This window comes from Coturnix japonica, chromosome 21, assembly GCF_001577835.2.
Source record: "Coturnix japonica isolate 7356 chromosome 21, Coturnix japonica 2.1, whole genome shotgun sequence".
In the NCBI taxonomy this organism is placed as follows: domain Eukaryota; kingdom Metazoa; phylum Chordata; class Aves; order Galliformes; family Phasianidae; genus Coturnix; species Coturnix japonica.
In genome coordinates, this window is record NC_029536.1 from 2,079,638 (window position 1) to 2,106,727 (window position 27,090).

Below are 27,090 nucleotides of genomic sequence, written 5' to 3' on the forward strand. Positions count from 1 at the left end.
CGGAAGTACGCACACCCGGAAGTAGAGCGCCTCATTTCCGGAAGCAGGCCGGCTCCGCCTCGCCGGGCCGCCATCTTGGTTGGAAGCCGCGGTCGCACCACAGCGGGAGGCGCTGGGCGCTCGGCCCTGCCCGGTTCATCCCGGCCTGGCTCTATATCCGTCCTTGTCTCTTGTCCTCTCTCTATTTCACTCTCTTGGCCGCTGGTTGCGGCCTACCCGGCGGTGGAGGAGCCTGCTTTAGCAGGGAGAGGTGAGTGGGGCCAGTAGGACGAGCTGAGGGAGCTTCTCCCTATGAGCTGCATTATAAAGACGGAGAAATCGAGATGCTGTGGTGGCTTATGTAAACGTTACGATTTGTTTTTAATGCTTAAAACACAAAGGATCTTTCATAAAAGGCTCTGAGGGGTGTAGGAACCCCAATAGTTATATATTAATCTGGACGATTTCATTGTATTTTTATTTTGTGGGTATTTAAAGGGATGTATTTAAAAAACACGGTATTTCTTTCAAGATTAAATTCTGTATGTTAAAGTGACTCAGTGTTTTTAACGAAAACCAGGTTAATTTTGAGGAGGATTTTGTGTATCTGACCATATATTTGTTCTTAGTAGTATAAATATACTCTAGAAATATACTTCATTGAGTGTGTTGAATTGAGTATAAAGCCTTAAGGTATTTTCTAATGTGGAACTATGACATGTGAAAATCCCTTCCAGTATTTCCAGAGCCCTGAAAGAAACTGACTTGCTAATACTTCTATAGGGAAAGTGAGCTAAGTAGTGGTTACTAATTGCTGCCTGCTCTATAGATGTATTGTAAGGGCTGATAGATTCTTTGCCTTGAAAACACAGTGGATTTTCCATCCTTCCTCGTTTGGATGGAGTCCTTTGTTTGGAAGGGAATAATCTGGCTCAGAAGTTCTCTTAAGCTTCATTGAACCCTAAGCAGGCAGCAGGATTGAACTTCAAATTCCACCCCCCATAGTCAGTAATAAGATTACTGTGTTTTTCTTTTTGCCTGTGGTAAAAAGAGCGAATGAATTGAAATCACAGGCAAATTTGCATCGTAGATATCCCAACTAATTGGGGAAATAAATTACTGATAAAGACTGAGCCTTGTAAGATGTTACGTCCATTATTTCTGCCCAGCCTAAGCTCGGGAATGGCTGCTAACAGTTTAAGTGGGTTCTGTATGGAGTTTGTTCCCATAATAGCAATTCTGTGCCCATATTTACACAGCAGGATTCTGGAAGGAGCATTTTGGGTGGTGTACAGATTCTCTTGGGAGTGTGTTGGTTAAGACTGTGGTTCTTGCTGCTTAAAAGTTATGGTAACTGTGTTTGTAAAAACATATTGTAGATATTGCAGAAATATGGAGCTGTATTCAGGAAAACATAATAGCTCTACACCTATTGAGATTGTATTTGTATGTATTTTTTGACAACTAGATGAGCAACAACAGTAATAAGAGAGCACCGACGACAGCAACACAGAGACTTAAACAAGACTACCTTCGAATTAAGAAAGATCCAGTGCCTTATATCTGTGCAGAACCCCTCCCATCTAATATCCTTGAATGGTAAGACTTAGAACGAACTGTTCACACACTTGTGGAGAGAACAAGACTTTCCAGGCCATCAAGTCTGACTCCTTCACCCCTATAGATTGTAAGGGAGTCTTGGTTTTGGGAGGTGGCATATGAAACTTCTTAAAGCGATCCTAGTCTTCATTTTTCTAGTGATGTGGATGGCTGATTGTTTAATGGCTTTCACACTCTTTGCATTTCTTCCTTTCACTTAGGCACTATGTTGTCCGGGGACCTGAAACAACTCCTTATGAAGGTAAAGGCATAAAGCTAAAGCGTTTTGCATTGTGGTTGGCATGTCTCATTAATTGCATGGCTTTTTGAATGGGCAAAGCACAGCTATGGTAAATAGCCCTGAAAACTACGAATGCAGTTGGAAAGCAGGCTGTAACTGGTGTGATAGCTTATTGGAAAGAGTTAGGGGTATGGCTGGCTGTTCATTTTTCTCTTTGTATGGTAGTGAAACCACATTTATATTAAATTGAAGATAAATAACTTTCAAGTGAGGACAGTCAAAATAACTTCAAAACACCTCATTTTGCTAATGTTTCATCTCTTAGGGTTTTATAGGATGATTTATTTACGCCTTACTACATGAGCATCTCTCACTGAACTGAGAGCTGTATTGCCTTTATGAACTTGTGTTGTATTAAATATGCTTTGGCTGATGTTCCTTAAATGTATTACAGACTAGAAAACAGAAACTAGAGTTTGTAATACAGATGGGGTGGAATTGTCTCCAGAGTAAATATGCTGCCAGGTGTGGGTTGTTTTAGAGGCACAAAATGATGTGCTTCATCTCTCTAGTGTGAGGAGAGGGAAAGAAATAGAGGGTTTTATTTAGCCCAATCTGAGTACCTCATCTTAATGCAAAATAAGTAATTCATCTCTTTGTGTAACGCAGGTGGCTATTATCATGGGAAACTAATATTCCCCAGAGAATTTCCTTTTAAACCTCCTAGTATTTATATGATTACACCTAATGGAAGGTTTAAGTGTAATACAAGGTAAGGACTTTCTTCTAACACTTAAAGCAGTAAACAACGTTTTTTGTAATATATAAAGCGTGTAGCAGTTTTAATGACAAAAATAAAATGCCCTTTTGTTTTATTGTTCTAGGTTATGTCTTTCAATCACTGATTTCCACCCGGATACGTGGAATCCAGCTTGGTCAGTCTCAACCATCTTGACGGGCCTCCTTAGTTTCATGGTGGAAAAGGGTCCCACCTTGGGCAGCATAGAGACTTCAGAGTTTGCAGTAAGTTCCACGTTGCATGATGTACCTTTTGGCAGTTCAGGGACTACTGGCTGTGACCTCCAGGTTAACACAACAGTGACAGCTGATATTTTGGTATCTTATCTGCTGCATGTGGTGAGCGGGTTGTTTTGCTCTGGGAATCGAGTCCGTTTTAGGCCTCTTAAAGTGTAGGTTGAGTTTAGAAATGCTTAGTGTATAGAATAATATTGATGGGTATGCAGATGTAAATGGTGTAAAGTGTTAACTAACCAATTTCTACCATTTGTGTGGGGAGGAACCAGAACTGTATTAATTTTATTTCTATGCTCATCATTCTTGTTTCCTTCACAGAAACGACAACTCGCTGCACAAAGCTTAGCATTCAATTTAAAAGATAAAGTCTTTTGTGAGCTCTTCCCTGAAGTGGTGGAGGTAGGGGCATTCATTCATATACTAATTTGGTTTTCTGTAGCTTTTCACCTTCTCTGTTTAGATCTATAAGCTAGTAGTTTAGGACTTTAAGATCTTAGTCTACTTTTATCAACCTTAGAGGCCTTTTAAAAGTCACTTTTGCATTGTGAAAGAATTAAAAGCTTGAATCTTGAAATTGGACTGTTTTGCTGTTACACAAAGATCCCCTGTGTAGGAAATTGCAAGACATATTTAGAGTCATAAAATCATAGTATGGCCTGGGTTGAAAAGGACCACAATGATAATCTCATTTCAACCCACTGCTGTGTGCAGGGTTGCCAATCAGCAGACCAGGCTGACCAGAGCCACATCCAGCCTGGCCTTGAATGCCTCCAGGGATTGGGGCATCCACAGCCTCTTTGGGCAACCTGTTCCAGTGCATCATCAACCTCTGTATGAAAAGCTTCCTTCTAATATCCAACCTAAACCTCCCTTGTTTCATTTTAAGACCTTGTCCACCCTCATAAACAGCTGTTAGTATTTAGTATTGTTGTTACAGCCTTGACTGGTATGTGTGCAGCAGACATGGCTATGATGCCAGTAACTTACAGTTGTGTGGAGTAGGACTAATCTTTGTGTATCTGGCCTTGTAAGAACTGAGCTTCTGAAGTCTATTCAGGACACACAAAAGCATGACAGCTGTCAGTTTCAGGTATTCTCTTCTTTCTTCTTTTTCTCCAGGAGATTAAACAAAAACAGAAAGCACAAGAAGAGCTCAACAGCAGACCTCCATCCCTCCCTTTACCAGATGTTGTCCCTGATGGGGAAGCACACTACGGTCAGAATGGAATCCCCCTTCTGAACGGGCACGTTCCATTGGCTCCTGCCAACCATCCTGGCCTCCAACAGGCCAACCGTAACCATGGACTCTTAGGTGGAGCTCTGGCGAACTTGTTTGTTATAGTTGGTTTTGCAGCCTTTGCCTACACAGTCAAGTATGTACTGAGAAGCATAGCACAAGAATGAGGAGAATAAAAGAAATCCAAGACCAAATTAGATGTAGTTGCTGAGTGAGTGGGACTTTTTGGGCATCTGACTTTTTGACACTGGGATAAACATTTGTGTTACCAAGTTACAGGTAAAATCTTGGTTGGCTCATGTCTTGCGTTTGGGAAGTGGAGTACGTTCAGTTAGTCAGAAAACTAAATGAAGTTCTGCTCACAGATCCCGTTGTCAAGTCAAAGCATTATTGATGAAACACCGACATTTCTAGTGCTTTGATTTTTATAGCACTTCTCCATCTGTTCCTTTTGAGATTTGAAAATGGGAAGCAAATAAAGCTTTTTACTTCATTGAACGATTTTTAAGAGTTCACACGTGGCGCATATCATTTTAGTTTCATTAGGGAAAGATTCTGTACACAATTGGGAATGACTCAAGTGGAGAAGATGCAGGCTTCATAAGGATTTGGTTCATGTGGACATTGATGCTACAGAAGATAGGTGTTTTCATTTTTATAATAGGATGAACATCGTTGCATATCTAGTAGGTAGTGATTAGATGAGTGGGGAGAATAACACCGTGTGTGTTTAATGTGCTGTCTAAATTGTCACCGTGTAATTGGAGGTTTTCTTTGGGCTACAGGGGGTTGTCAGCCTGTAGGAATGGTTAGCCAGAGAGTGTTTGAATTGCTCTTTAATGGGAATACAGGTAGCCGGTGTTATTTTGGATTCGTTCATTTAGGGATTTCCATTTGGGGAGATGTTATATCTGAGAACTGTAATACTTTGTTGTGATCACCAGGTGCCACTGTTGGAAATAATAAAAGTTCACAGACCAATGGAGAGTTGATGACCTATTGAGAAAACCTCTGGAATTGTTGGGTTTTAGACAATGAAGTAAACCCAGCCCTTGTGAAGTCTTGTCTGAGTAACAAATGAGCTTCATCAGTGTCTGCTTAATTAATCTGAAGTGTCACAAGCTGAAGGAACTGAACCCCTGGCATTAGCTCTGCTTGCTTACTTGAGAATGGGCCAAAAAATCCCAGAGCAAAACAAACAAACCCACAAAGCCCCAACTACTGGTTTTTTTTCCTAAGTTTTTGGAAGCTTTTGGCTTCTTGTTCTGAGTTTGTTCCTCTTCTGCTGAAAGCAGTAGAGTTTGTTGGTGGGATTACAGGGTTTCGATTAAAACAGCAAAGCTGTGAGTGTGGTTTGAAAGCCTGAAGTGACTTTTTCAACTCATCCTGCTTTTTTTTTTCCTGCTTGGTTTTACCTAAATGCTTTTCCAGAGGCGAACATACTGTGCCTTTTAAAATTGGCAGTGATGTCTTGTCATCTGGGGAGGGTGCACTTGCTGTCAATGGTACAACAAAGGTGATAGCAGGGTAAGAAGCTCTGCCTCCAACTGCTTTGTCTTTTAGCCGTTGTGAAGAGCCCAATCGATATTACCTCATGTACTTTAAGCTTATTTTAAACTGTTCTATTTTCCCTTTCAGATTTGTTCTCTCTCTGCTTCTCTTGGTATCTTGAGTTGTAAGCAAAACTAAATGATAAACCAATGAGCCGTACAGTTTAGAGCTTCAATAAGCATGACCAATCCTCTGCACTAGGTAGGAGTAATCAAAGCTAGCAGAACAGCTCTACACTAAAGAAATCTTCAAGTAGATCTTGCTGAGATAAGGGAGGGAGGGGATGGGATGTGGAGAAAGCTGGGTTTTACAATGTATTTATAGGTTTTTGACTTTGTGGTTTTACCAAATCTTATTTATAACTAATTTGCCTCTTGTGTGTGTGCGTAAATAGCTCTTGTTAAGAGGAGAAGCACCAATTTTACGTGTATCTAGAAGCAATTAGTTCTGTCAATGTGGAGGTACTGTGAAGGAAGGAGGGGTGTCGAGTCTTCCTTGCAGTGACAGGGTTTTCCAGGTGGCTTGTCAGTGATTTGTATTTATATTTTCTTCCTCAAGCAGATGGACCTTTAGCTGAGTCTGTTCTGCCTCACAGATCTTCGTATCATTCAGTTGTGTTTGTGTTCTCACAATGCCTTTTTAACCCCTGACGTCGCCTACAGACAGAAGCTTGTGAATGGTTGTCTATATTTATCATATGGAAAATCTTTTGTCCACGTAACTGAAGACAAAGGCAAGGAGCCCCTGGGCATGTTGTGATCTCATCAAACAGCAAAGAAACCCCAAACCTTACTTTGCATTGGCAGTTTCTCTCCAATACCCTGGATTCAGAGAGATTAGACAGCTGTTTTGGGTGCTATTTGTTGAAAGCCAGCAGCAATATCTGATCAAACCCTTGCACTTTGAGTTTCACAGAATATCCATGTGTCCTTGCTTTTGGTAACAAGATTTATTCCCTTTTGTGTAGTTTGTCATTTTGTTGTTGTTTTTCTTTTTAAAAGCATTTGTAATAATATTCAGTATCTCATCTTTTTGTTACCAAAGTCAGTAGGTGGAGTAAACCATTCTTTGCCATGCAAAAATAGTTACCGTGCCCTGAAGCAGTGAGTTACTTGATGTAATAAGAGCTGGCCCTCAGTGTGTGATATTGGAACCAATGGTTGCCCCTTCACTTTCATTCTGCAATTTCACAGATGGCTGTAAGATGGTAGGGAAGTTTTGCAACTTGAATTGTGAGACGTTTCAATGCTGGCCTTTAATGACTTTAATGATCCTGGATTTATGTGTAGTCTTTTTTCTCCCCCCCCGAGATTTCAAGGACACAGGAATTACCTCACTTCAAGCATGTACTGAGGAGTAGAAATGACTGCATTGTAAAGTTGTTCGTTCATAATAAACGTTCATGATAAAGTTTAAATGTTCTGTGGGACTGTTTCTGGCCAAGGAATCATTGCAAAGGAATCTAAACGATGGATATATGCAGCATAGGGAGCAAAAACACATTAGGATTCGCTAGGAACCTTTTATTAGTGGAAAGCACTTTGCACTGACAGCCTTAATTTGGACTTGGGGTGCTCTGAAAAGCCCAGAAGGGAGGAAGTCTGGTTCCTTTGGGCTCTTCTAGTAATAGCAACTCGTCGTTTCTATGGGCTTGCCACCAGGTGGGGTGGTAATTCCATTTGCTTTTAGGTGAGAGGCAGCTGAATGGCTGGGACTGCACGTGGTGGTGGGAAGCACACAGAGATCTAAGCAAAGAGGTGCTCTGGAACACAGTGCAGGCAGCTTGGATGGAGTGTTTTGCAGAAGGAAGTAAATCTGAGATGGTGTGTTTTCATTCCAAAGCAGCTCTTGTGTCTGCTGTTGTATTTCGGTTTGTTCTAACAGCTGTTGTATTTTGGCCCAATCAACTTGAGTTTATAGCAGGTTGGCACTGGGAAGCTGCAGATTCACACCTGAGGGATCTACCATAGGAGCACTGCAGGTTTTGATCTGCTTATGAAGCAGATGTGGGTGTCAATGAAAAGGTAACGTGCCTTCTGTGTTGGCTTCAGAACTCCTCATCTCTGCACCAAGGCTTAGCTGTTATTCCTTATAACTACACTGGGTGCAATGCAGATAATCCTGGCTTTTTGTGTATTGTTGTAATCAGGGAATATGGGATTACTGTGAGTAAAAGGCAGATTGTGCAAGTGGAGATGAGGGGTGTAGTAACAAGTTTCTTGCCTGACTTTTCAGCTTCCTTTCCAGCTTTATGCACAGTTCATACAGCATTTACAAATGGCTTTTGGCTTGCTGCATGGCTCCTTTATTTGCTTGAGATCCCTCCTCATGCAGAACTGATGGTGTACTCTGAGTTACTCCAATTAATGTGGAATGGTGCACTTTTGAGCAACTTATTCCTATTATCTTTTTTTGCAGACAGAGGTTCCACGCTCTTCTAGGTGCTCAGATGCTTTGGAACTGTTGCAGCTGGGATATAAGCACAGCAAGGTGTGCAGTTGTCATACAAGCAATGCAATGAATTTAAAGTTGGAGGGGAGGCAATGAAAGCACCAACACTTGTTGCAGCCCTAAGAAAACCACAAGGGAGGTTTGCTGTGGTGGACTTAGGAGCTGTGCCTGCCCCAAATCTGAGGATACAGCCTTGGCATTGAGCTCTTGGCATGAGAATGGGGATGTTGCAGGGCAGACGGCACCAGCAGACCAAGAAGTGATTTCCCCATTCCAACTCTGAATGTCATTTCATGCCCTGGTGTGTGGATCTGTCAGGCTGTTTAGCTGCGATATGACAGATTGTCCTATTAATGTGTCATCAAGTGCACTTTTACAAATTCATGGCTTGTCTACAACTAACCTGAAAAAGAAAAAAAAAAGAGAGCCTTAAGTATGAGAAGGCGCCAAAGAAAGTTAAATATTATTAACAAATAAAGTCTGCCACGTAGTTTTGATGGAATGTGAGCTGCTTGGGGGAGGGGTGAGATGCTGTTAACTATTTAGCTTCTCTCCAGCACCCCTTCTGGCTCTCACTCTTAACCAAACTTCACTTTCCTTCCTTCTTTCTACTGAAGATTCTTGGCTTTTTGTGCTGGGATGGTTGATACCTTGGTTTCTCTGAGATAGAAGAGCTGATGGGTGGCTCTTAAAGGCTGATGATGAGCTATATTGTTGTACCTGGGTAACAAGAGGCATGATAAGGAGGTTTTAAAGCCGGCCTGCTGCTTCCTGGCATCACATTTTGTCATTCTTGGGTGACACAAGTACAAGCTGAGATGAATTTGTGCATCCTGGTGTTACAGAGAGAAATAGGCTGTTTGTTCTCAGCTTCAAGCAAGTAGCAAAGCTTAGCAGCTTGGCCAGATACCTCCCATGCGAAACCTTTGTAGATGTGTTTCTCCTTTTGGTTTTCTGTTCATTTTAATGAAGAGCTCATCCCCCAGTTCTTTGAATACAACAGAAAGCCCCCATTGAACTATTCTACTATGGGACTCAGGGGAAGCACAGCTCACCCAGCAAAGGGCAAAGCATCTGCTGCTGTGATGCTCAGTGCCTATCCCAAGCCACAGCTTTTAAGCACTGCCATGCACTCGTGTAGAGCTCCAAGGCTTCCCAGAAAGATGGTGATTCCTCAGAGATAATGAAGGGGAGGTACAGAGCAGGGCTGAGGGGAGGGAGCAGGGAGCGGGCACTGATTTAAATCTGCCTGGCACACAGGCCAGCTCCACTTATCAGTGAGTCTAATAGGAATGTGAAGAGAATAGGCTTGACAGCTCATTAGAATGTGATCCCTCCTCCTCTTTTTTTTTTCTCTTTTTTTTTTTTCCCTTCAAGTTGATGGAAACTCGTTCAGGAAAGAAATGCTTATTTGCTGAGGTAGAGCAAGAGCTGAGGAGGGCTTTGCCAGTTTTCAGCCTGGGAAAGGAGCAGCGTGGACACATCAGTGATCAACGTTTGGAGGTACCTGAAATCCTGCCAGGTGTGACACCATTTCTGCATCCTAACAGCTGCCATCAGGACTCACTGCTCATCGTCTCATTAAAGTGAAGGCAAACCCAGCTAAAGAGGGAGAGAAACCTAAACTCAGGAAAACTTTATCTGCTCCTCATGGACCGAGGTACACCCTCAGCTTCTTTATTTATCCCTGGTTTAACTGTGTGACCGGTGAGGATCTGACTCTGTCCCTAGAAGGCTGAGCACTTGGCAGGGATGCTCTCATCCTCTGCAGAAGAGTGGTGACTGTGGCAGCTCCCTGCCAGGACAGGATGAGGACTTGTCATAGGTGCCCTTCGAAGGAGGATGGATGGGACCTCGTTGTTCCTGCTTTGCAATGAACACAGCACCTTAAATGACAGAAAGTGAAGCCTTTTCCTGAAGAGGAGCAACCAAACAGCCCCCTCCTAATGAGTTTGTGTCTGCAGCTCCGACCTGAGCAACTCTTGCCCTGAGCAATCTGACTTCTCTGGGTTTCATAGCTAAGTGCGTTTTAATCGAGGCTGAAGACTTATTGTGTGGGGGGTAAGGGGGGGTGAGGAGGGGGAGCGACACTGCAAGGTGGGTGGCAGGGCTTCCCAGGGCCCCTTGTATTTATGTAAGCTTCAGGAGCCTGAATGGACTTACCTCTGCCTTCGAGTGAAGCCAGATTTGCAGACAAGTTTATCTATACCATTTCAATGTGTCCTGCTTGAACAGAGCTCTCTCCAGCAACCCAGCACGTCCATGCATGCTGCTCGTTTGGCACTGCATAGCCCAGAGGATTGTCTTTAGTAATTCTAACCTTTGTATTTTATATTATTGCTTTTCTAGAGAGAAGTCTGTGTCTGTACCTCTTATTGGTGGTGAAGGTTTTTGTGCTTGGAGAGTGCCCTTCCTGACTTGGCCCCTCCCTTTGCAAAATGAAGGGCTGCACCTGGGTGTTTGTGGCCACTTTGCTTTGCCACCAGTTCTGCTTCTTCAGAGTCACGGCAGCAAAGAAAGAGAGAAAGATGAAGAAAGAACCCAATCAGTACACGGAGCCTTTCAATGCCACCCTATCCAACAGCGAGGAGCTGCACGGGCATCCCAAGGTAGGTGGTACATTATCAGCCCTTGGTTGAACTCATTTTGGCAGCAATATGATGCTGGTTCATCTTCCACTTTAAAGAGAGTTTTCTCCTCTTTGCACAATTTGTTTCCTAGCAATTCCAACACCTGAGCTTTCTCAGCATTGCCATTGAGAGTCGTGGTTGAAAGTTACAGGTGGGAAACACATTGGTGTGTGTTGGGGGTGATTGCAGCTCTGGCAGCGGGGGATTCAGGATCCCAGTGACAAACATAAGGCTGTGTGCAGTGACTTCTGATGGGCAGGATCCTGCAGTTCAGTGCTGGGGGGGTCAGCCCAGGCTGCAGGATGAAAGTCTGCATGGGAGTAGGAGGGGAGTTCAGGTCCTAGGGTTAGGAGTGGGATGGAATGGGAGGTTGCAACATTGAGACCAGAGGGAGTGTCCCCTGTCACACTGCCCCTAACCCCTCTCTGCTCATACAGAAATGTCCCTGGTGACCTTTAGAACACGACTTTGATCACAAGCATTAGGGGTGGCAGTCACTATAGCAATTGAGGAACAACCTGTCAAAAATTGGGGCATGGAGGAGGGGGGGGGGGGCACTTTGGAACAATTGGTCTGACATTCTAAACGTCCCTATTCAGTGCTATTGTGAGAGTAATTGGTTAAGGTTGGGCAAGTCTGGGAACAGTCCTCTGTATAAGAAAAGCTGGCTGCTGCACTTGGAGTGATCATTAGGGGACTGCAGGCAGTGCTCGTTTTTGTTGTCTGTTGCAGGGCTTTGTCAGGACAGCTTGTATACATGCTGAGTTCTGGAGGCACTTACATTCAGTTGCTTTCTTGCACTTTCTCTACAACTGCTTCATCCTCCTTCTGCACAGGAGGCAGATATCGATCTGATTCAAACACATTCCAGTCTGTTTCGGAATTCATTTTGCTTGTGGTGAAATACACTGGACCAGAAGCAGAATATATTCTGATGGCAGAAGCAGGGTCCGGTTATGCTGATAGAGTCACACATACGTTACTGCTGGAAGAAACCCAGTCAGGGGTGTTCATTAACACAGACATGGGTTGGAAGCTGCAGTTTCTGTGTTGAAATGCCGTGCTTTAAAATATCCATGGCAAAGGTTTGGCACTGTGAGAGCTGCAGAGCTCAGCACGGGCAGGTTCTGTTTCATAAGGATGGGACTAACCCAAATCTCTGCTGTTAATGCTTGTGAACTCTGCTTGATACACACTCCCCCAATTCTGCAATGTGGTTTTCTGCTTGGAATCTCTCCAAGGCTCAAGTATTGCTTCTGAACATTGTGGGAGTGACTGTGTCCCTGAGCACTGCTGTGAGCAGTTCTGCTTGGTGAAGGGATGCACAGGAACAACAGCACTGTCCTATTTCCCTGCACTACATAACAGGAAAGATGGAATCCTTTTATTTTTTGGGGGGACCATGTGCTTTAAAAATGAAGGCTGTGTTTACCTTGGAAGGCTCCATGGGCAGCTGGTAGGTTTGTCAGAGCAGGAGTGAAGTGTCAGCACCATCAGTGCATGAGCCACTGATATATAGATGATATATAGATATATATATATAGAGAGAGAGAGAGAGCTGGGCTAAGTATTGCCTGGTGGAGCATCCAGGTAACGTGCTGACTATGAGCAGAGCTGAGTGCATTCATGCTGAAGTAGAGGGGATGATGGAGATGGAGCGAGTGGTCGGTGGAAGGAGGAGAGACATTGGGTACAAACTGAAATACAGGAATCCCACTTAAATGTAAGAAAAAATATCCATCTTTACTGTGAGAGCCATCAGTCACTGGAGAAGGGTGAGTAGAAAGGCTGTTGAGTCTCCATCCTTGGGGATATGCAAAGCAGCCATCCTTATGAAATTACAGGGATGACTGGAGGTCAATGGGATTTTACCTTCAATGGGATTTCTGATGATGTAATGTTTTTCAGTTCAGTTACCTGCTTTATGTGGACAAAGAGTCCTTGAAATATGATTTCCTCTGAAAGCACCACTCTGAGGCACTCCAAAGCATAGGGGAAGGGTTCTCTACCACCTGTAGCAGTTTTAACAGTCACTGCTCCATTGGATTCATTGCATTTAGGGGGTGCTTAAGGGGAGAGGAGGAGCTTTGTGAGATTGAAAGAAATAAAGATTCCTTTTTATCACAGAACACAGTGGGGATGTAGATAACCTGATCCCAATTGGGATTTGGCTGAGCTACCGAACCTAACGCTTCTGCTCTCAGGAAAGTTCTTGAGAGATCTTTTGAAAACCACAAGTGGTCAGGACCTTGGTTTTACATCTCATTAATAACCAGGGATGTGCACAATCATGGCTCAGCAGTGGCCAACACGGGGTTTCTCGTGCTTACAAATGGGATTTGTCACTTTTTAACCAGGTCCAACTAAAACAGGCTACTGGAGGAAATCAGTGGTTGACCGGTTCATAGTGAAGCTGACAGTGCTCTTGTTGGGGTCTATCGGATGTATAACATATACATTTGTGGATTAACTTACTTGAAATGCCAAGTCAGGTCGTTGTAGTTCTGGCAGCTGCTTAATTAGCAAAGAATTGCTAAGTGGAATTCCATCCCAGTTTGACAAATGCGTTGACAGCTCTGAGCAAAACTTCCAGTGCACTGACTTCAGGTGTGAAGAGTGAAGGCCAGAATGGTTGGGTGTATATCCTTGGAGATCACCTCTGGCTCATTGCAATGGAAACGGTGCTATCCTCAAAGACCTACAACCTTCTCTTGCTTCTTTTCCATCCTCTTCCACCCTGAGAAATGCAGAGGTTTGCCTGAGAACTCTTGGAGATGCTTTCAGATATATGGGCGTATGTATGGATGTGTGTCTTGCTCATAGTGTTCCCTTCTATTCATCCTAAAAACGACTTCAGCCCATTTCTATTTGGTCTGCAGCAACGGTGAAGACCAGATCCCAACTTCCCTGAATTCTAGGGATGTTCAGATACAGTTTAGATATTCCTCAGGATCTCCACTCCTTGGCTGTAAGTTCTGCTTGTTATTCCTTCCATACTGGCTGGCTGAACTCCTGGAAGTCAGAGCCAGAAAGAAGTACAGGTTCTGCCTGTGCACTGCAGCCCCAATGACAGCTCAGCTGTTCTTCTGTTCTGAGCGAGGCATCTGGAGCTCCTGTTGGGGTCACACGATCATTCCTAGGTGATCATTGCTGTTGTATTCAGATTCCAAAGCTGTGTTTAAAAAGAACTGATTGAAAGTTGATTAAAAATTGCTGGCAGTGCTTCAGTTGTTTTTAGAGGCGCTGCTTAAAGCGATAAGGACTAAGCTGATTCCGCTGCACTTAGCATGAGAATTCCTCTGGATTCCTGCAAACTTTGCTTTGCAAACAGCAGCCCAGGAGGGACAGGTCCCCTCTGCTGGGATTCCAGGGCTGTTCCCAGCCCTGACTGATACCTGAGTTGGCTGCGAGGTCTCTGGCTGCTGCAGGCGGCCGCTGCCAAGAAAAATAGAGGCTTGCATGCTTATTGCTGGGATTGCTCATGCATGCCGTAGTAATTAAATAATAATACCACAAGGATGGAACATTGATTTTAACTGTCAGTCATCCCTGTGAAGGAGAAACTGGGGAGTGCCATGGCTGTTTTCTGGGGAGGGGGGGGTTGTAATTTAGGGGAAATGTGAAAAGTAATTGAAAAAGCCAATGTGTGCTGTAAGTAGAAATAGTGAAGATGAATAAGAGGAACTTGCTGGTACCCCTTAACAAAATGTGCAATCGCCAGCTGGCTGTCAATGTTGTTACGAACATAGAAAGTCTGTTGGAAACTAATTTGGGTACAGAAATAATGAACTAGATGGGTATCGATAGCTTGTTCTGCTTGTTTTGAGATGCACGCTCAATTGGAGCATGCTAGGGAGACTGTTTAACCGTAACTCTGATTAATTACAGTGGGGAATACATTACCAATATGGCAAAACGGTTGGGAATCTCCTTGTCTTGGCCTAGAGCCGGGAGGGAGCTTTCCAGGCTCAGCTTTGAAGCACCAGCATTCTGTATATCCTACCACTGGAGCTCCAGCAGGAAGCTCAGATTTACCTCCATCCCTGCTGATTTTGCATGGATTTTTCAAGGCGAATCATACAGATTGTGGTGTTTTCTCCTCAAATTGAGCTTCCCTTGGCGTTCCTTGAACCTTTTTTCCTCTCTAATGTGGTATGTTTGGATCAGAGATTTGGCTTAGATGGTAGATATCTGTCTGGTCTGGATACTTCCCATTCTCGGAGTACCTGAATTGGCCAAATTAAGCCGATTTCATCAGTGTTTGCTTTCATTTCTCTTCAGATCCTCGAATCTCCAGACCCTCGAATCACAGACCCACGGCGGACCTGGATCTCCTTTGTCCACCGCCCAGATGATGGCAACACCTCTAAAAGGAAATGCAAAGGCAAAGACAAGAAATTAGTAGGTCCCTGCACTGCCATCAGCTCACAAATCTGCACCATGTCTTCCCTTCCCACTGCTGTTACTCAAGGTGTTCTGTGTGCTCCAGCTTTTGCTGTGTTTCCTTTTTTTCCCCCCCTCTTTAAGTTTCTCAAGGTATTTTGGAGAAGTTTGAGGCAGTAAGTGCTGTATGCTTTGTAAGATGAGTGTATGTGAACTCTACTGTCAGTGCTTGCTTTGGTTTGAACCAGCTGTTTCTTGGGCTGAGCCTTTCTCTTTTCTTTTTCTGCTCAGTAGAAATAAAGTTAACATTTTTCTTCCACTAGATGAAGTGCAAATGTCTTTAAGGATTTACTAACCAAGGCATGGAAAAATGACTTATTGCAATTTAATGAATTACTGCTCATCTGTGTGTACTTCTCGTCTGCTGCTTAGTCAAATATTGGATATGTTTTAAATGCCTTCCTTTTACCTTTCAATCAGCTGATAGCAGGGGTGCTTTCATGCACTGATGAAACTCCAAGGGAATGATACACATGGAAACAGCACTGACAAGACTGATTCATGTTCCTACTGCCAGCTTCAAGATCTGTGTAGTTTTCCTGGTTCACGGCTGGGAGAGCTTGTCGTCTGCCCAAATGCAATGGCCTGGTTCTAATTCTTCTGCTTTCCTTTGGTTCCTTCCTTAGCGTGGTCTTGTTGGGCCTCCAGGGCCTCCAGGTCCCCAGGGTCCCCCAGGAGCACCTGGTGCTGAAGTCACCCGCGAAGTCCTGTTGCAGGAGTTTAAGGAGATATTAAAAGGTAAAGGCTTTGTTTTGAGCTGTTGTGATTTGTTTCTTTTGGTAAACACTGCAGCAAATAAAGAAGTGGTTTTGCAAATGTTTAGCTCTAGCTGACCATCAGAAGTTTGCCCAGGGAAGTGGTGAAGTCCCCATCCCTGGGGGTGTTCCAGAGACATAAAGATGTGGCACAGTGGGACGTGGTCAGTGGGAATGATGAGGATGGGTTGAGGTTGGACTTGGGGATCCTAGAGGTCTTTTCCAACCTGGGTGATGCTATGGTTCAGTTCAAGTTGAAGAGCTGAATGGCTTCATAGGCCAAGCTCTTAAATTAAGCCTTTGATTTCCCCTTGTACTTTCTTTCTCCTCAGAAGCCATTGAGCGTCGGGCATCCTTGGCAATTTCAGCACATCCCAGCCAGCTGCCTCCACTCCTGCTCTCCTTGGAGGAAGTTTCACCCTACAGACGCGTAGAGGAGGCGTTCCACTGCAAGCTAAAAGGACAAGTCGTCGTAGATAAAAAGACCCTGGTAGAACTTCAGAACTTCCAGTCGGTGAGAAGAGATTACAGACTGAACCTGTGCAACACAACAGCCACTGTGTGTAGATGAGCTGTAGTTCCCCTGGTCTGCAGGGCTGCCATGTGTTTCCTGAAAGGCAAGACTGGATGCCCATGAATATTGCATTGCCTTGTTTGTGACTGAGAAGTTGAATCTCATGTGGTGATTACAGCCCTAAAGCTCAACTGCAGTAGGGTGGGCAGTTAGCTTTAAGTTTTCTCCTTCCAAACAAACTCAAGGCTTTCTTTCTCTCTTGTAGCCCAGCTGTATCTTGAGACAGTTGTTACTGAAGTTCTAGCAGTCTGTGCAGATGGCTGTCCTGCAGCAGTCAGCTTCTATTTTGGTTAATGATAAAGGCTTGTCCACATTTGGCATTGTTCTGAGGGACCTGTTCTTTTTATCACTGCAAACCTTATTTTATTCCAGACTGACCTTCAGATGTAGAGAAGAGTCAGAAGCACAGAGCAGTCATAGGTGATGGATACGTGAGCCCAGAGTAGGAGTCATCCTTTTGTCATATGATTCAGTCTCAGTGCTAAAATTCTTTACGTATTGTTTGACAGAAGACTAACAAATGTCAGAGTAATAGCTAAAACCTGCCTTTGTAGTAAGAAAGCTTTCTTCCCCACTGCCCTGTCTCATCTCTGAAGAATCCCATCCAACACATCCTTTCCTATGGAGTGGTTTTGCTGCTGGGACTTCTCACAGCAGCAGGACTGGAGGCAGAGGTTTTGCTCTGGGTGCTTTCCTGGATCTTTCCCAAATACTCTTGCGGAAGCCTGGTTTGACAGCACTGTGGGTGCTGGCACAGAGGCAAGATTGTACTTGAAGTGTGGGCAGGGCTAGAGAGATCTGCTGCCTCATTAATTAGGAGGGAAAATGTGAATAAAGACATCTCAGCGATCAGTGCGTAGGCTGACACTTCCCATGCTTTGTTATCATATGCCTAGCTCCTTTCTAATTGCTTCTGGCCCTGAAGCTGATGTGGGAGGGCTGGCAGGGCTCTGGATGCCAGCCTTTCATTTCAGCTCCGGGACAAGAAGTATCTGGTTTTAGCTTGTGTTGTGATATAGGGGAATTCGACTGGGAGGGAGACGGTGGTTGCTCCCACAAAGATGAAAACATTGTCTTTCGACAGTCCAAGAGGAGAGAATTCCCCTCCCTCCACCCTGTCGGTTTAATAGTGTGAAGAAGCCAACGGTGTGATACTTCCCAGTGAGATGATAGGAGGTTGAATCTAACTCTTTGGAACTTACCCAAGGTGTCCTGAGTTAAGTGGAAAAGAACACTGAGAGAGGGACCAGCAGTCCTGCTCTTTGCACTCCTATTCTTTGTCATTAGGGTGTTGTGTTGCTCCAACACTGGGCATTCAGATAGCATGGTATTTTTCTCATCCTAAGAGTGTTCCATTCCTCTCAGTCTCATGATTTCCTTCATATTTGGAACTAAAAGTGATACAGCCTTCCTGCACATCTCTGCCTACTTGTGGTTGCTGTACCAGCTGGGTTAACTGTAATAACAAAAGTCAGTGCACTACTTTCCACAGCCTTTTATCACTGATAAGCTAAGCTCACATCTCAGTTCCTTGTGCGTGGTTCTTATCTTCAACTAGGAAATAAGAGTGTATGAGAGAGACATAGGGATAAGAGATGGACTGAGGAAGGGAAGCTGATCTTGGTTTGTAGAGCATGGCCGGATGCTCACTTGTTTGTTTGCTTTGGGTTTGCTTGTTGAAATAACTGGTGCACAAGTAGTTTCTCAGCACATACAAGAGCAAACTCTAATTGGCATGGAGTTTAATGGAATATTTTTGCCCAGAGAAACCTCTCCCTTCTCAGAACCAACCCTTTGCGCTGTCTTATTTCTATGAGCAAAAGAATAACAAAGCCACAGAAGGCGTGAAGAAACAGGAATGTTTTATCAGTGATAATTTACTGGTGCCTACAATTGCCTTCCATGCCCATCCAGTGGTTTTGGAATTCAGTCTCTGATTCCTCTAATAGCTGTAACAGGAAAGGAATGAATTAACAATGCAGTTTTGCACAGAGGGGGCTTGGATCTTGATGTAAATCAAACATAGCATTACCAAAAATGACAGTATGGTGATAGCATAAGAATGGCAGCAATCTCGTCACGTAGTCTGTGCTGTTAGGTTAGCTGTTAGGTTGTCTGTGTATATACAGAGAGAAAATGAGTTCCTTTTTAGTATTCATCTGTTCCTCAGGGCCAACACAGGGCAAATCCCTCCAGACAGCATTCATGGGATTGCATTTACACTGCACAGAACGCCCTTGTGGTGGAAGCAGAGTCTGGCTAATGCGCTTTCTTGGCCCATGGAAGCCCCTCCTGCTTCTCCCCAGCTCTAACGAACTCATACCGGACAGGCCAAAACTAACAATAAACATTTCTTGTGGAGTTTATTTTAGTCTAAGTCGGATAATCTGCTGTGAGTTTGACTTAAGACTGCTCCCTTGCAAAAGGAGAATCTGCATGCTGTTTCCCTGGGCTTTTGCCTATTCTGTAGAATCCGAGGCTGGAAACTAAATGTGGAGTCTGTAAGAATCCAAACAGTTGTTCTTAATAGCATCAGAGCTGTCTGACTTCTACATGAGATGGGTTGAAAACCCCTAGAGACCCATATGATTGTTTCCTATGCACTTGCATTGCAAAAACTGTGTATGACACTCCAGATTTTTAGGCTTGGGGGGTCTGCTTGGTCCCATCTAAGAGTTTTTGGGTAGTATTAGTAGGGATCTCTTGACTTGTATAATGGAGAGTGTTGTGGTTCAGCAGAACCAGCAAAGCATACAGCGAGCCCAGTCTGAGATATGCAAACAGAACTGCTGTTAAAGGTCTAAGTCTTGGGCTGAGTCCCTGGAGTCATAGAATGGCTTTGGGTTGGAAGGAGCCTCAGAGATTGAATTCTGACCACCTTGCCATGTTAAGTTAGAAGAGCTGGGCAGTGAGCAAAAAGGGTACCATGTAATGCTTCTTTTTCATGGGTAGATGTAATTGCTGAGATCGATGGGGACTTATTCAAGATCTGCTCTGTTTATTTTACAGCCTTTGGCCAAAGGAGCTTTTCTCCGGGGGACGGGGTTAAACCTGGCAACGGGGCGTTTCACAGCACCCGTGTCTGGCATCTACCAGTTCTCAGCCAACGTCCACATTGGTGAGTGCTGCCCACTGTGAGCTACTGATGATGTTGATGGCGGCCCTTTGCAACGAGCTCTCCTTTTGGTGCCATATACTAAATTGTTTGGGATTTCCTAAGAAGCCGCACTATTACTGCGTCTTTTGAACCAAACGCCAGCAAGTGATTGTTGCTGTTTGATGGATGTTTGTGTTTATTTCACTGCTTTCCACAGATCACAGTGAGTTGAAGAGCAAAGTCCAGCTCCGAGCCAGAGATAACGTCCGAGTGTTGATCTGCATTGAATCTCTGTGCCACCGATACACGTGAGTGACTGCAATTTTAAACCATAGATACTCATAGAACTTTTCTGAATAGATGGATTCCATCTGGCCCTTAGGCTTTGTGCTTTTCTTTTTCCTTCCTGATTCATAATGTTTCGGTGGATGGTGTCAAGTACTCTAAATAGATGAATAAATACTGTGTGTGTTGACAGAACATATCATCCTTTCAGCTGTTGCACGTAAATGCCCTGCATTGGAAGGTCAGCTTGCTCAGGATGAGTTTGGCACGCATTGCTTGGAGAAAGGAGGCTGAGAACCCATGGGCTGGGTTGAAATGCACCCAGCAGAGGGCAGTGCTGCTTGGGTAGAGTGGCCACTGTCTCTGGTGGGGGCTGGATTTGGGGATTTGACTGGTGTTGGAGTTCTCATTAGTAACTGTGTGCCCATTGACCTGGTGAGAAGTAAAGGAGCTTGTTGGCTAAAGCAAATGACACCTCTTCAGCCTGGCAGATTGTTCTGTAACAGCTTTTTTTATGGGTGTAGCACTTAGTTGAAGCAGTGACAGACTGGTTGCAGTCTTGCCCTCATGAGAAGCCCTTCAGATCATGTTAAGAATGGACCTTGGCCTGAGCTTGCAATCTGGGGTGCCTGTTGGCACTCAGTGATTCTGGGAGAGCTTCCTTGTTCTGATAAATGCATGCATAAGAATTAATTAATAGGAAGCTCTTGTATGGATCAGAAAGAGCAGTGATGCAGTGGCACAGCTGCCCAGAGAGGTGGGGGAGTCTCCATCCCTGGAGGTGTTTTAGTGTGGAGATGGGCACTGAGGGACGTGGGCACGAAGGGGTGGGTTGGGGTTGGTCTTGGGGATCTTAGAGACCTTTTCTAACCTTTGTCATTCTTTGGGTCTATAAAGTGAGATGAGCACTGGCTCTGTGAAAGACATTTCTCTCCTGCAGTGGGTGAGAGTGTGACTGGTCGGTGGGATGGAAGGAAGATGGGTGGAGGGATGGGAACCTGTCTGGACAGACATTCTGCTGGCATGAGCCGAACTGCTACCCGTGCTTATGGAATTTCCTGGGGATGTCTACGTATGCAGTCATTCATTTTAGGGAGCTGAAAGAGCCTTGAGGGCTTTCGGCTGAGAGAAATGGAAACCGAGAAGCACAGAAGGCAGTTGGAGTAGAAGAGATTAATGGTGGGAAGTTCCCACCCAAGTGAGGCTTTGGCAGGATATGACACACAGACGGAGCTCTTCAATCAAGGTGGTGCCAAGTGGCTTGCTCTCTCTGGGCCAAATTGCCCCTACCTTTTGTGCACATTATTTCCTTGCAAGGGGGGGTGGTGGAAGCAGCACGTTTGCACTTGCTAGGTTTCGTCTCCACCCCTCCATGGAAAAAAGGGAGGGAAGAGGTTGGTTGGTTTGGAAAAACAACTGGATCTGCTCATAGTGGCTAGGTAGATTTCAGAATAGCCAGCCAGTCATGGAGCTCTGTGCTTTCCCATTGCTTTGGAACTCAGCTCACGTGGATGAGTTGCTGTCTCAGGCACGTCCTTCCATCCTGAGTCCTGCACAAGGAGTGGGTCTTCATTAACATAGGATGACATGAGGAGCAGCCGACCTACATCTTGCTGCTGCAAGGAACATGATGGCTATTTGGGCTGTCTGCATGTCTTTTTATGTCCAAACTGACTTTTCATACCTTGAAAATGACCTGATAGCTCTTTGCAGACTATCAAGAGTATGAATTATCTGTGATGGTCAGTTGTTGTGACCACCTCAAGGGTTTATTGTTCTTTTGCTACTGTTTAGGTCTTTGGAAGTCATTGCTGGTTTGGAAAGTAACAGCAAGATCTTCACTGTCTACGTGCATGGCTTGCTGCAGCTGCAGGTAGGGCTCTGCAGGCTGGGAATCACATTTGGTCTGCAGTTATTTACTGGCAAGGCTGAATTCTCACCAGGAGGTGGGAAAGTTATTAACCTTCTCAATGAGATTAATTGAAGTTAAATGACATCCTCAGGGTGGCCATAGAGAATTGGTGGCAGGGAAGCAGTAGTAATTCATGGCATTGAGGGACATGGTCAGTGGGCACGGTGGGAGTGGGCTGGGGTTGGACTTGGATAATCTTAGTGGTCTTTTCCAGCCTTTATGATTCTATGACTTTTCCTTTCCCTCTTGCTCGCTCTGCAGGCTGGCCAGTACACCTCCATCTTTGTGGACAACAGTGCTGGAGCTCCCATCACCATTCAGAATGGATCCGATTTCATGGGCGTGTTAATGGGCGCGTAGCATCATCTGCAGCACTGCAGCAGGGAAGAACACGAGTTACAGCCTTACAACATATACCTGACTGAAGAAACCTTTACTTTGACTCTTGAAGACCGCTTCACGTAACTGTTGGCATCTTTTTAAACAAGCAAAGAGCCTTTCCTTTTGCAGATACTTCAGCTTTGCTTTCAGAGGCTGCTGCTTCTCGAGGTCCGCACCAGTTCATTCACCTTAAAGAGAAAAGAATACACTTATAACTCAGAAACAAACTCTGTAATATTTAACATGTGCTTCACCAAGATGCTCACACCGAGATTTGGCGTTCGTTGTAACTTTATTTCACATGATTACACTTGTAATCAGCACGTCTTCGGGACTGATTGCGGGGTGTTTAAGTTTGTAAATGAAGGATTGAGAGGGGAAGTAAAACAGTGTCTGTGTTCCATGCGTTGTGGAGGAAGGAGATGAGAATTTGTCAGCAAAACTGTTTTTCACACTATTGTAAATGGTGTAGGGCCCTCTCTCATGTTCAGACTGAGATATGTTTGACAAGTAGCATGTTGAATTCTCAAGCAATGCCTGTTTGCAAAGAAGGGAATCCAAGGGTTGAACTGTTATATGGTGGTTCCCTAAACCTAAGTATGTCTCTCTGATCTTAGTGATGAAGCCAAATACCTCGCTGCCTGCGCAGTTTTATTTTTATAGGCATCAGTTCTAGCAATGAACTCCCTCAGTTATGTTCTTATGTTTTAGTAAGATATATTTTGGCTCCGGGCTGCGTCATACACACACACACACAGCATCCTCTCAGGTGTCATGTTGTGGGTGTTGTCATTTCATTGGGTTTTTCCCTTCAGCAGACACTTGGCCTTTTAATGATGCAACTTAACTAAGGAAGTGGCTGTTCAGCAGTTTCATAAATAGATGGCAGCGGGGCCCCAAGTGGAGTCCAGATACTCTTGAACATCTGCAGTGAATGGAAGATACCTTCATACAATGAGAACCAACACCGCTAGGGACAGCAGAAGGTGTGCAAACATGAGACAGCAGTTCACCACAGTAGTGATTGTTGGGGCTTCACAAAGCATGTAACTCACATGAAGATCATTAAACCCTACCAACAAGGATTGGGCTGTTTACATTGGGTTTTGGTGGAGTAGGTGTAGTCAGGGCACATGGCCTATATCCCAGTCTGTATTATTATACTGTACTTTCTAATGCGTGAATATCTGTAATAAATTGGGCTATTCTGTGCACGACTTGCAGCAACAGAATCTCCAAGTGTTGTTACATTCAGTGTATGTCGGTACCTGTGGGTTATTTGAACCAAGTCTCACTGTTGGTGAATCAGAGTTAATTTATTTTGTTATAGAACTGAAAAAAAAAAAAAAATGTTTGTCAGATTTTGCTTTGGGATTTGCGACTTTATTTTTTCCCCTCCCGTTTGTTGTGTTTTATTCCTATGATCTCAATAGGAGATGAATCATTGTGTCTTTTATTTCTACCCGTTCTGCCTCTGGTTGATGAGTTGATGGTTGGACTTGGTGATCTTAGAGGTCTTTTCCAACCTTAATAGTTGGAAAACATCTCCTTGTTCAGAATATTTTAGCTCTGGATGCTGCTAGTGGGCACAGTGGTGATGGGTTGATGGACTTGGGGATCCTAATGGTCTTTTCCAACCTTCATGATTCTATGATGGGCTGCAGTTCTCTTGAATCATGGAGGTTTGGCCATCAGTGCAAGCATGAGGCTGTTCCTTCACCAGCACAATAAGCAGGATGGGTTGAAACAGCCAGGAGTAAGCTGGGCATGGCCTCCAGTGTTGAGGTTCAAGTGTACCAGGCTCAGAACTCAGCTGGACACAAGGCTCCTGGCTGGGCTGTGGGTGACACCAACACTCTGCTGTTTGGAGGTTGAAGAGATTAATGATGTGAGAAGCGAGGTTTCAGTGCTCCTCTGTTTGCAGCCGTAAAATTTATAGTCCTAGAACATACAGCGACTCAGAAGGACTGAGTTTGGTATGAGCGAGTTGTTTGTAACAAAATAAAACCCATGCGCTTGAGACCGTGGTTTAATGGCCAAGTGAGCTAATCTCACCCAATGGGAATGGCAGTTTGTGGCAGGCAAAGCAAGGAGAAATATGAGAGAGACAAATTAAACTCTAAAAAGTCACTTAATTGAATATGGCCACTGAGATGTTGACATCTTCAGCCTGGCCTCTCTATGGGACCCATGAAGAGTCCGTCTGAGAAGAAGCTTGCTTACTTATATTTCAGGAACAATAAACCAAGCCATCTTTGGAGAAGCACCGACTAATTTTGGTGTCTATAAAAAGTGATTATTTCCACTCATAATTCCTTATTCTAAACAGAGTCCAGCTAAAAGTTTCCAGCTTCAGGCTAAAGTTACTTGGTTAGCAAGGCGGTTTAGCGGGTAGGTGGATAGTTGGGCTGGACGATCCTTTCCAATCTTAGTGATTTTATGGTAAATATTACAACCTCGTGCTTCTGCCTTTGGCTTGAAGGTGAAGGTTAGGGTTGCTAGCAGGCTTCTCGAGCTCCTTTTGTGTGAGGTGCCCTCCCCAGACCTCCTGTTTTCATGGCTCCTGCATTCACCCCAATGCACTGCGCTGCATCAGCCCTTCACACCTGGAACCTGCAGGGACTCAACCTATCTGATTAACTCAGAGGAGCTGAGCAAAGCCCAGCTGTGCCTGCTGCAGTCAAATAAAAGCAAGGAGAGCCGATCTATGAGGATTTTCCCTGGCTGGGAGCTGACAGGTTATGAGGTTTTAGACTCTATTCAAATTTCCACTTTTGTAAATGATTTTGATGCTCCGCTCCAGACTGACTCCAGGGGTATTTATGTCGGATTAGCAGTGGATTGCCTGCTTTTCCTCATGCAGTAGAAGAGGGCCCAGCAGATGTAAACTCCCCCTGAATGGCGGCCTATTAAACATTGGAGCAAAATGGCTCGTTTGCTATATAAAACTCATTATAAATAAGCACAGGTTATAAATCAGCACTGTGAGTGAAATGCAGCAGAAACAGGGAGCCTGCACCCACGGGTGAGCATTGGAGGAAATGAAGACCATTCTGAATGGGTGACAGTAGCAAAACAGAAATAGAATAGCCCTATATAGCTATTCATACCATTTGATGTATTAAAATTAACACCAGGTACTTCAGCTTTGTTACTAGGGCGACAGAGAAAGCTGCAACAGCCTCAGTTGTGGTTCCATAGAAAGCCAGGGAGGTGGTGACTGTTAAAATAGAGCTCACTAATTACACAGCTGATTTTGATTCAGTAGATGTTCTTAATGCTAAAGCCAGGTTAGTATCAATGCAGACTAAAAGGCTTGAGGCCTTCAGGTGTACCTAATTTTGTGCAGAAGAGCCAATTTCCTGCTGTTTTTTAGGACCCAGTAGTTGGTAACCAGGTTTTTCCAACAGCAGAGCTGAAGTTCTGTAGGATGGAGGGTTTGCATCTGCAGGTTAGTGGTCACTTTACTGTTTGTTTGTTGTCTGGATATCAAAGCTCTTGGTTACTGCTCAGATGGCCTCTGTGCTGGGCCAACATGAGGTTAATGAGTGCTGGAGCTCACTCTGGTTACCTTTGGGCATCACTTGTTATTCATGTACACCAATGGGAATCTTATCTCTGTGAGAAACTGGGTTACAAGCTTGATCATCTCTTGCTAATGGTGCTTTAAAGCATGAGAGCATCAGCTTTCTCCTGCTGCTGAGAAGGACAAGGCATTGAAGGAATTAGAAGGCTTCAGGGCTTGTGTATTGGCACTGAAGGATCATGGCTGCCCCCTTCTCAAAGGAAGGGGTTATCAGCCTTCCTGAAACCTTCCTGATGAAAGTCAACTGAAAATCTCCCCGGTGGTGGTATTGGGGTGTCTGTTTTAAGCCTTTTTGGGTGCTATCTGGATAACTTCCATTGCCTGGGTGTTTTTTTCCCCACCATTTTCAAGCTGCAATGGTGCTTGTCCATTGGTGGTGACCTCAGAGGATGGAGTTTCCATATTCAACCACAGGCAGGAGCTACTGGAAATGTCATCCTTATGAAGATTCCAGCCCTGCTTTGCTGTTATCTGTGGTTTGGATAAATCCATGTGGCTGGATCCTCACTTGGGCTACACCAGCCCTGTTCCACTAAGAGCAGGGGCCCATACAGAAGTGCTGGATTGGGGTGGCGTATTGCTGGATCCTAGCCTTGTTGTTACCTTAATCCAGAGAATCTCTAACTCGAATTTCAGGCTCTCACCTCTTTGATCTCTTTCTCGCTCCCATGTGTTGTTGTGATTAATGGCAGGCTATTTGAAAAATGCTGTGGTGTCTGACTAATGCAGTCAGAGGGGGGTGCAGGGTTCCTTATTTCCTCCCATTGCAGACCTGCAGAGTGACTGGGGAAGAGTTTGTTTTCCACTTTGCTTTGCCAGAGCTTCCGAATGCCTGGGGAGAAGAAAGGGTCAAATTCTGCTGTGTTAAAAGGAATATTTTAATCAATTAACAAAAGAAATCCAAAGAAAAGGAACAAAAGTATGTGTAGCATCCAAATTCAGCACATGAAGACCCTGTTTTATAAATATATATAATGTTACCTGTCTGGGGGATGAGATGGATGGACGGGATGTGTGTTGTTTGATAGCAAACCTCACACTTGTAGGGGTGCTCTTCTCTGTTGAATCAGATATTGGTGGGGGGCAGGAGCACGAAGCAGTGCTCGTGATTGGTATGGAAAACATCTTTGCAGCCTGATATTTATGGAGTTAGGCTGTGCTGATGTATTTATTCTTACTTGTAAAGCAAAGCACCACAAGAAGAGGGTGAGGATGTCAGACAGCAGTGCTAGACATCTCAGTGCTGCATCTCCAGGCTCAATGGGTTACATTCTTCTTTCTCTTCAATTTAAGCAAATAGGAGCTGGAGCCTTAAGGTATATTAAAGAGTGATA

The 27,090-nt window shown here is 44.4% G+C and overlaps 2 protein-coding genes across 4 annotated transcripts; both read left to right on the forward strand.

Annotated features, from left to right (window-relative positions):
• Positions 1 to 41: 41 nt before the first annotated feature.
• Positions 42 to 5,072, forward strand: UBE2J2 (ubiquitin conjugating enzyme E2 J2). The gene is made up of 7 exons (XM_015882736.2): positions 42 to 250; positions 1,448 to 1,578; positions 1,800 to 1,840; positions 2,489 to 2,591; positions 2,704 to 2,842; positions 3,173 to 3,253; positions 3,974 to 5,072. The coding sequence occupies exons 2-7, from the start codon at positions 1,448 to 1,450 to the stop codon at positions 4,256 to 4,258; spliced, it is 780 nt and encodes a 259-aa protein (XP_015738222.1). The 5' UTR covers positions 42 to 250; the 3' UTR covers positions 4,259 to 5,072.
• Positions 5,073 to 7,144: 2,072 nt separating this feature from the next.
• C1QTNF12 (C1q and TNF related 12) lies at positions 7,145 to 23,402 on the forward strand. 3 transcript variants are annotated; one of them, XM_032448749.1, is made up of 10 exons: positions 7,145 to 8,132; positions 9,471 to 10,115; positions 10,443 to 10,702; positions 15,005 to 15,124; positions 15,793 to 15,904; positions 16,254 to 16,435; positions 19,505 to 19,613; positions 19,810 to 19,900; positions 21,672 to 21,750; positions 22,051 to 23,402. In XM_032448749.1, exons 3-10 carry the CDS (start codon positions 10,532 to 10,534, stop codon positions 22,147 to 22,149), a joined length of 963 nt encoding a protein of 320 aa, XP_032304640.1. In that variant the 5' UTR covers positions 7,145 to 8,132; positions 9,471 to 10,115; positions 10,443 to 10,531; the 3' UTR covers positions 22,150 to 23,402. The 3 variants fall into 3 exon arrangements, with proteins under 3 accessions (XP_032304640.1, XP_015738220.1, XP_015738221.1); XM_015882734.2 differs by lacking the exon at positions 7,145 to 8,132 and having other exon boundaries at positions 9,053 to 10,115; XM_015882735.2 differs by lacking the exon at positions 7,145 to 8,132 and having other exon boundaries at positions 9,053 to 9,753.
• The last annotated feature ends 3,688 nt before the right edge of the window (positions 23,403 to 27,090 follow it).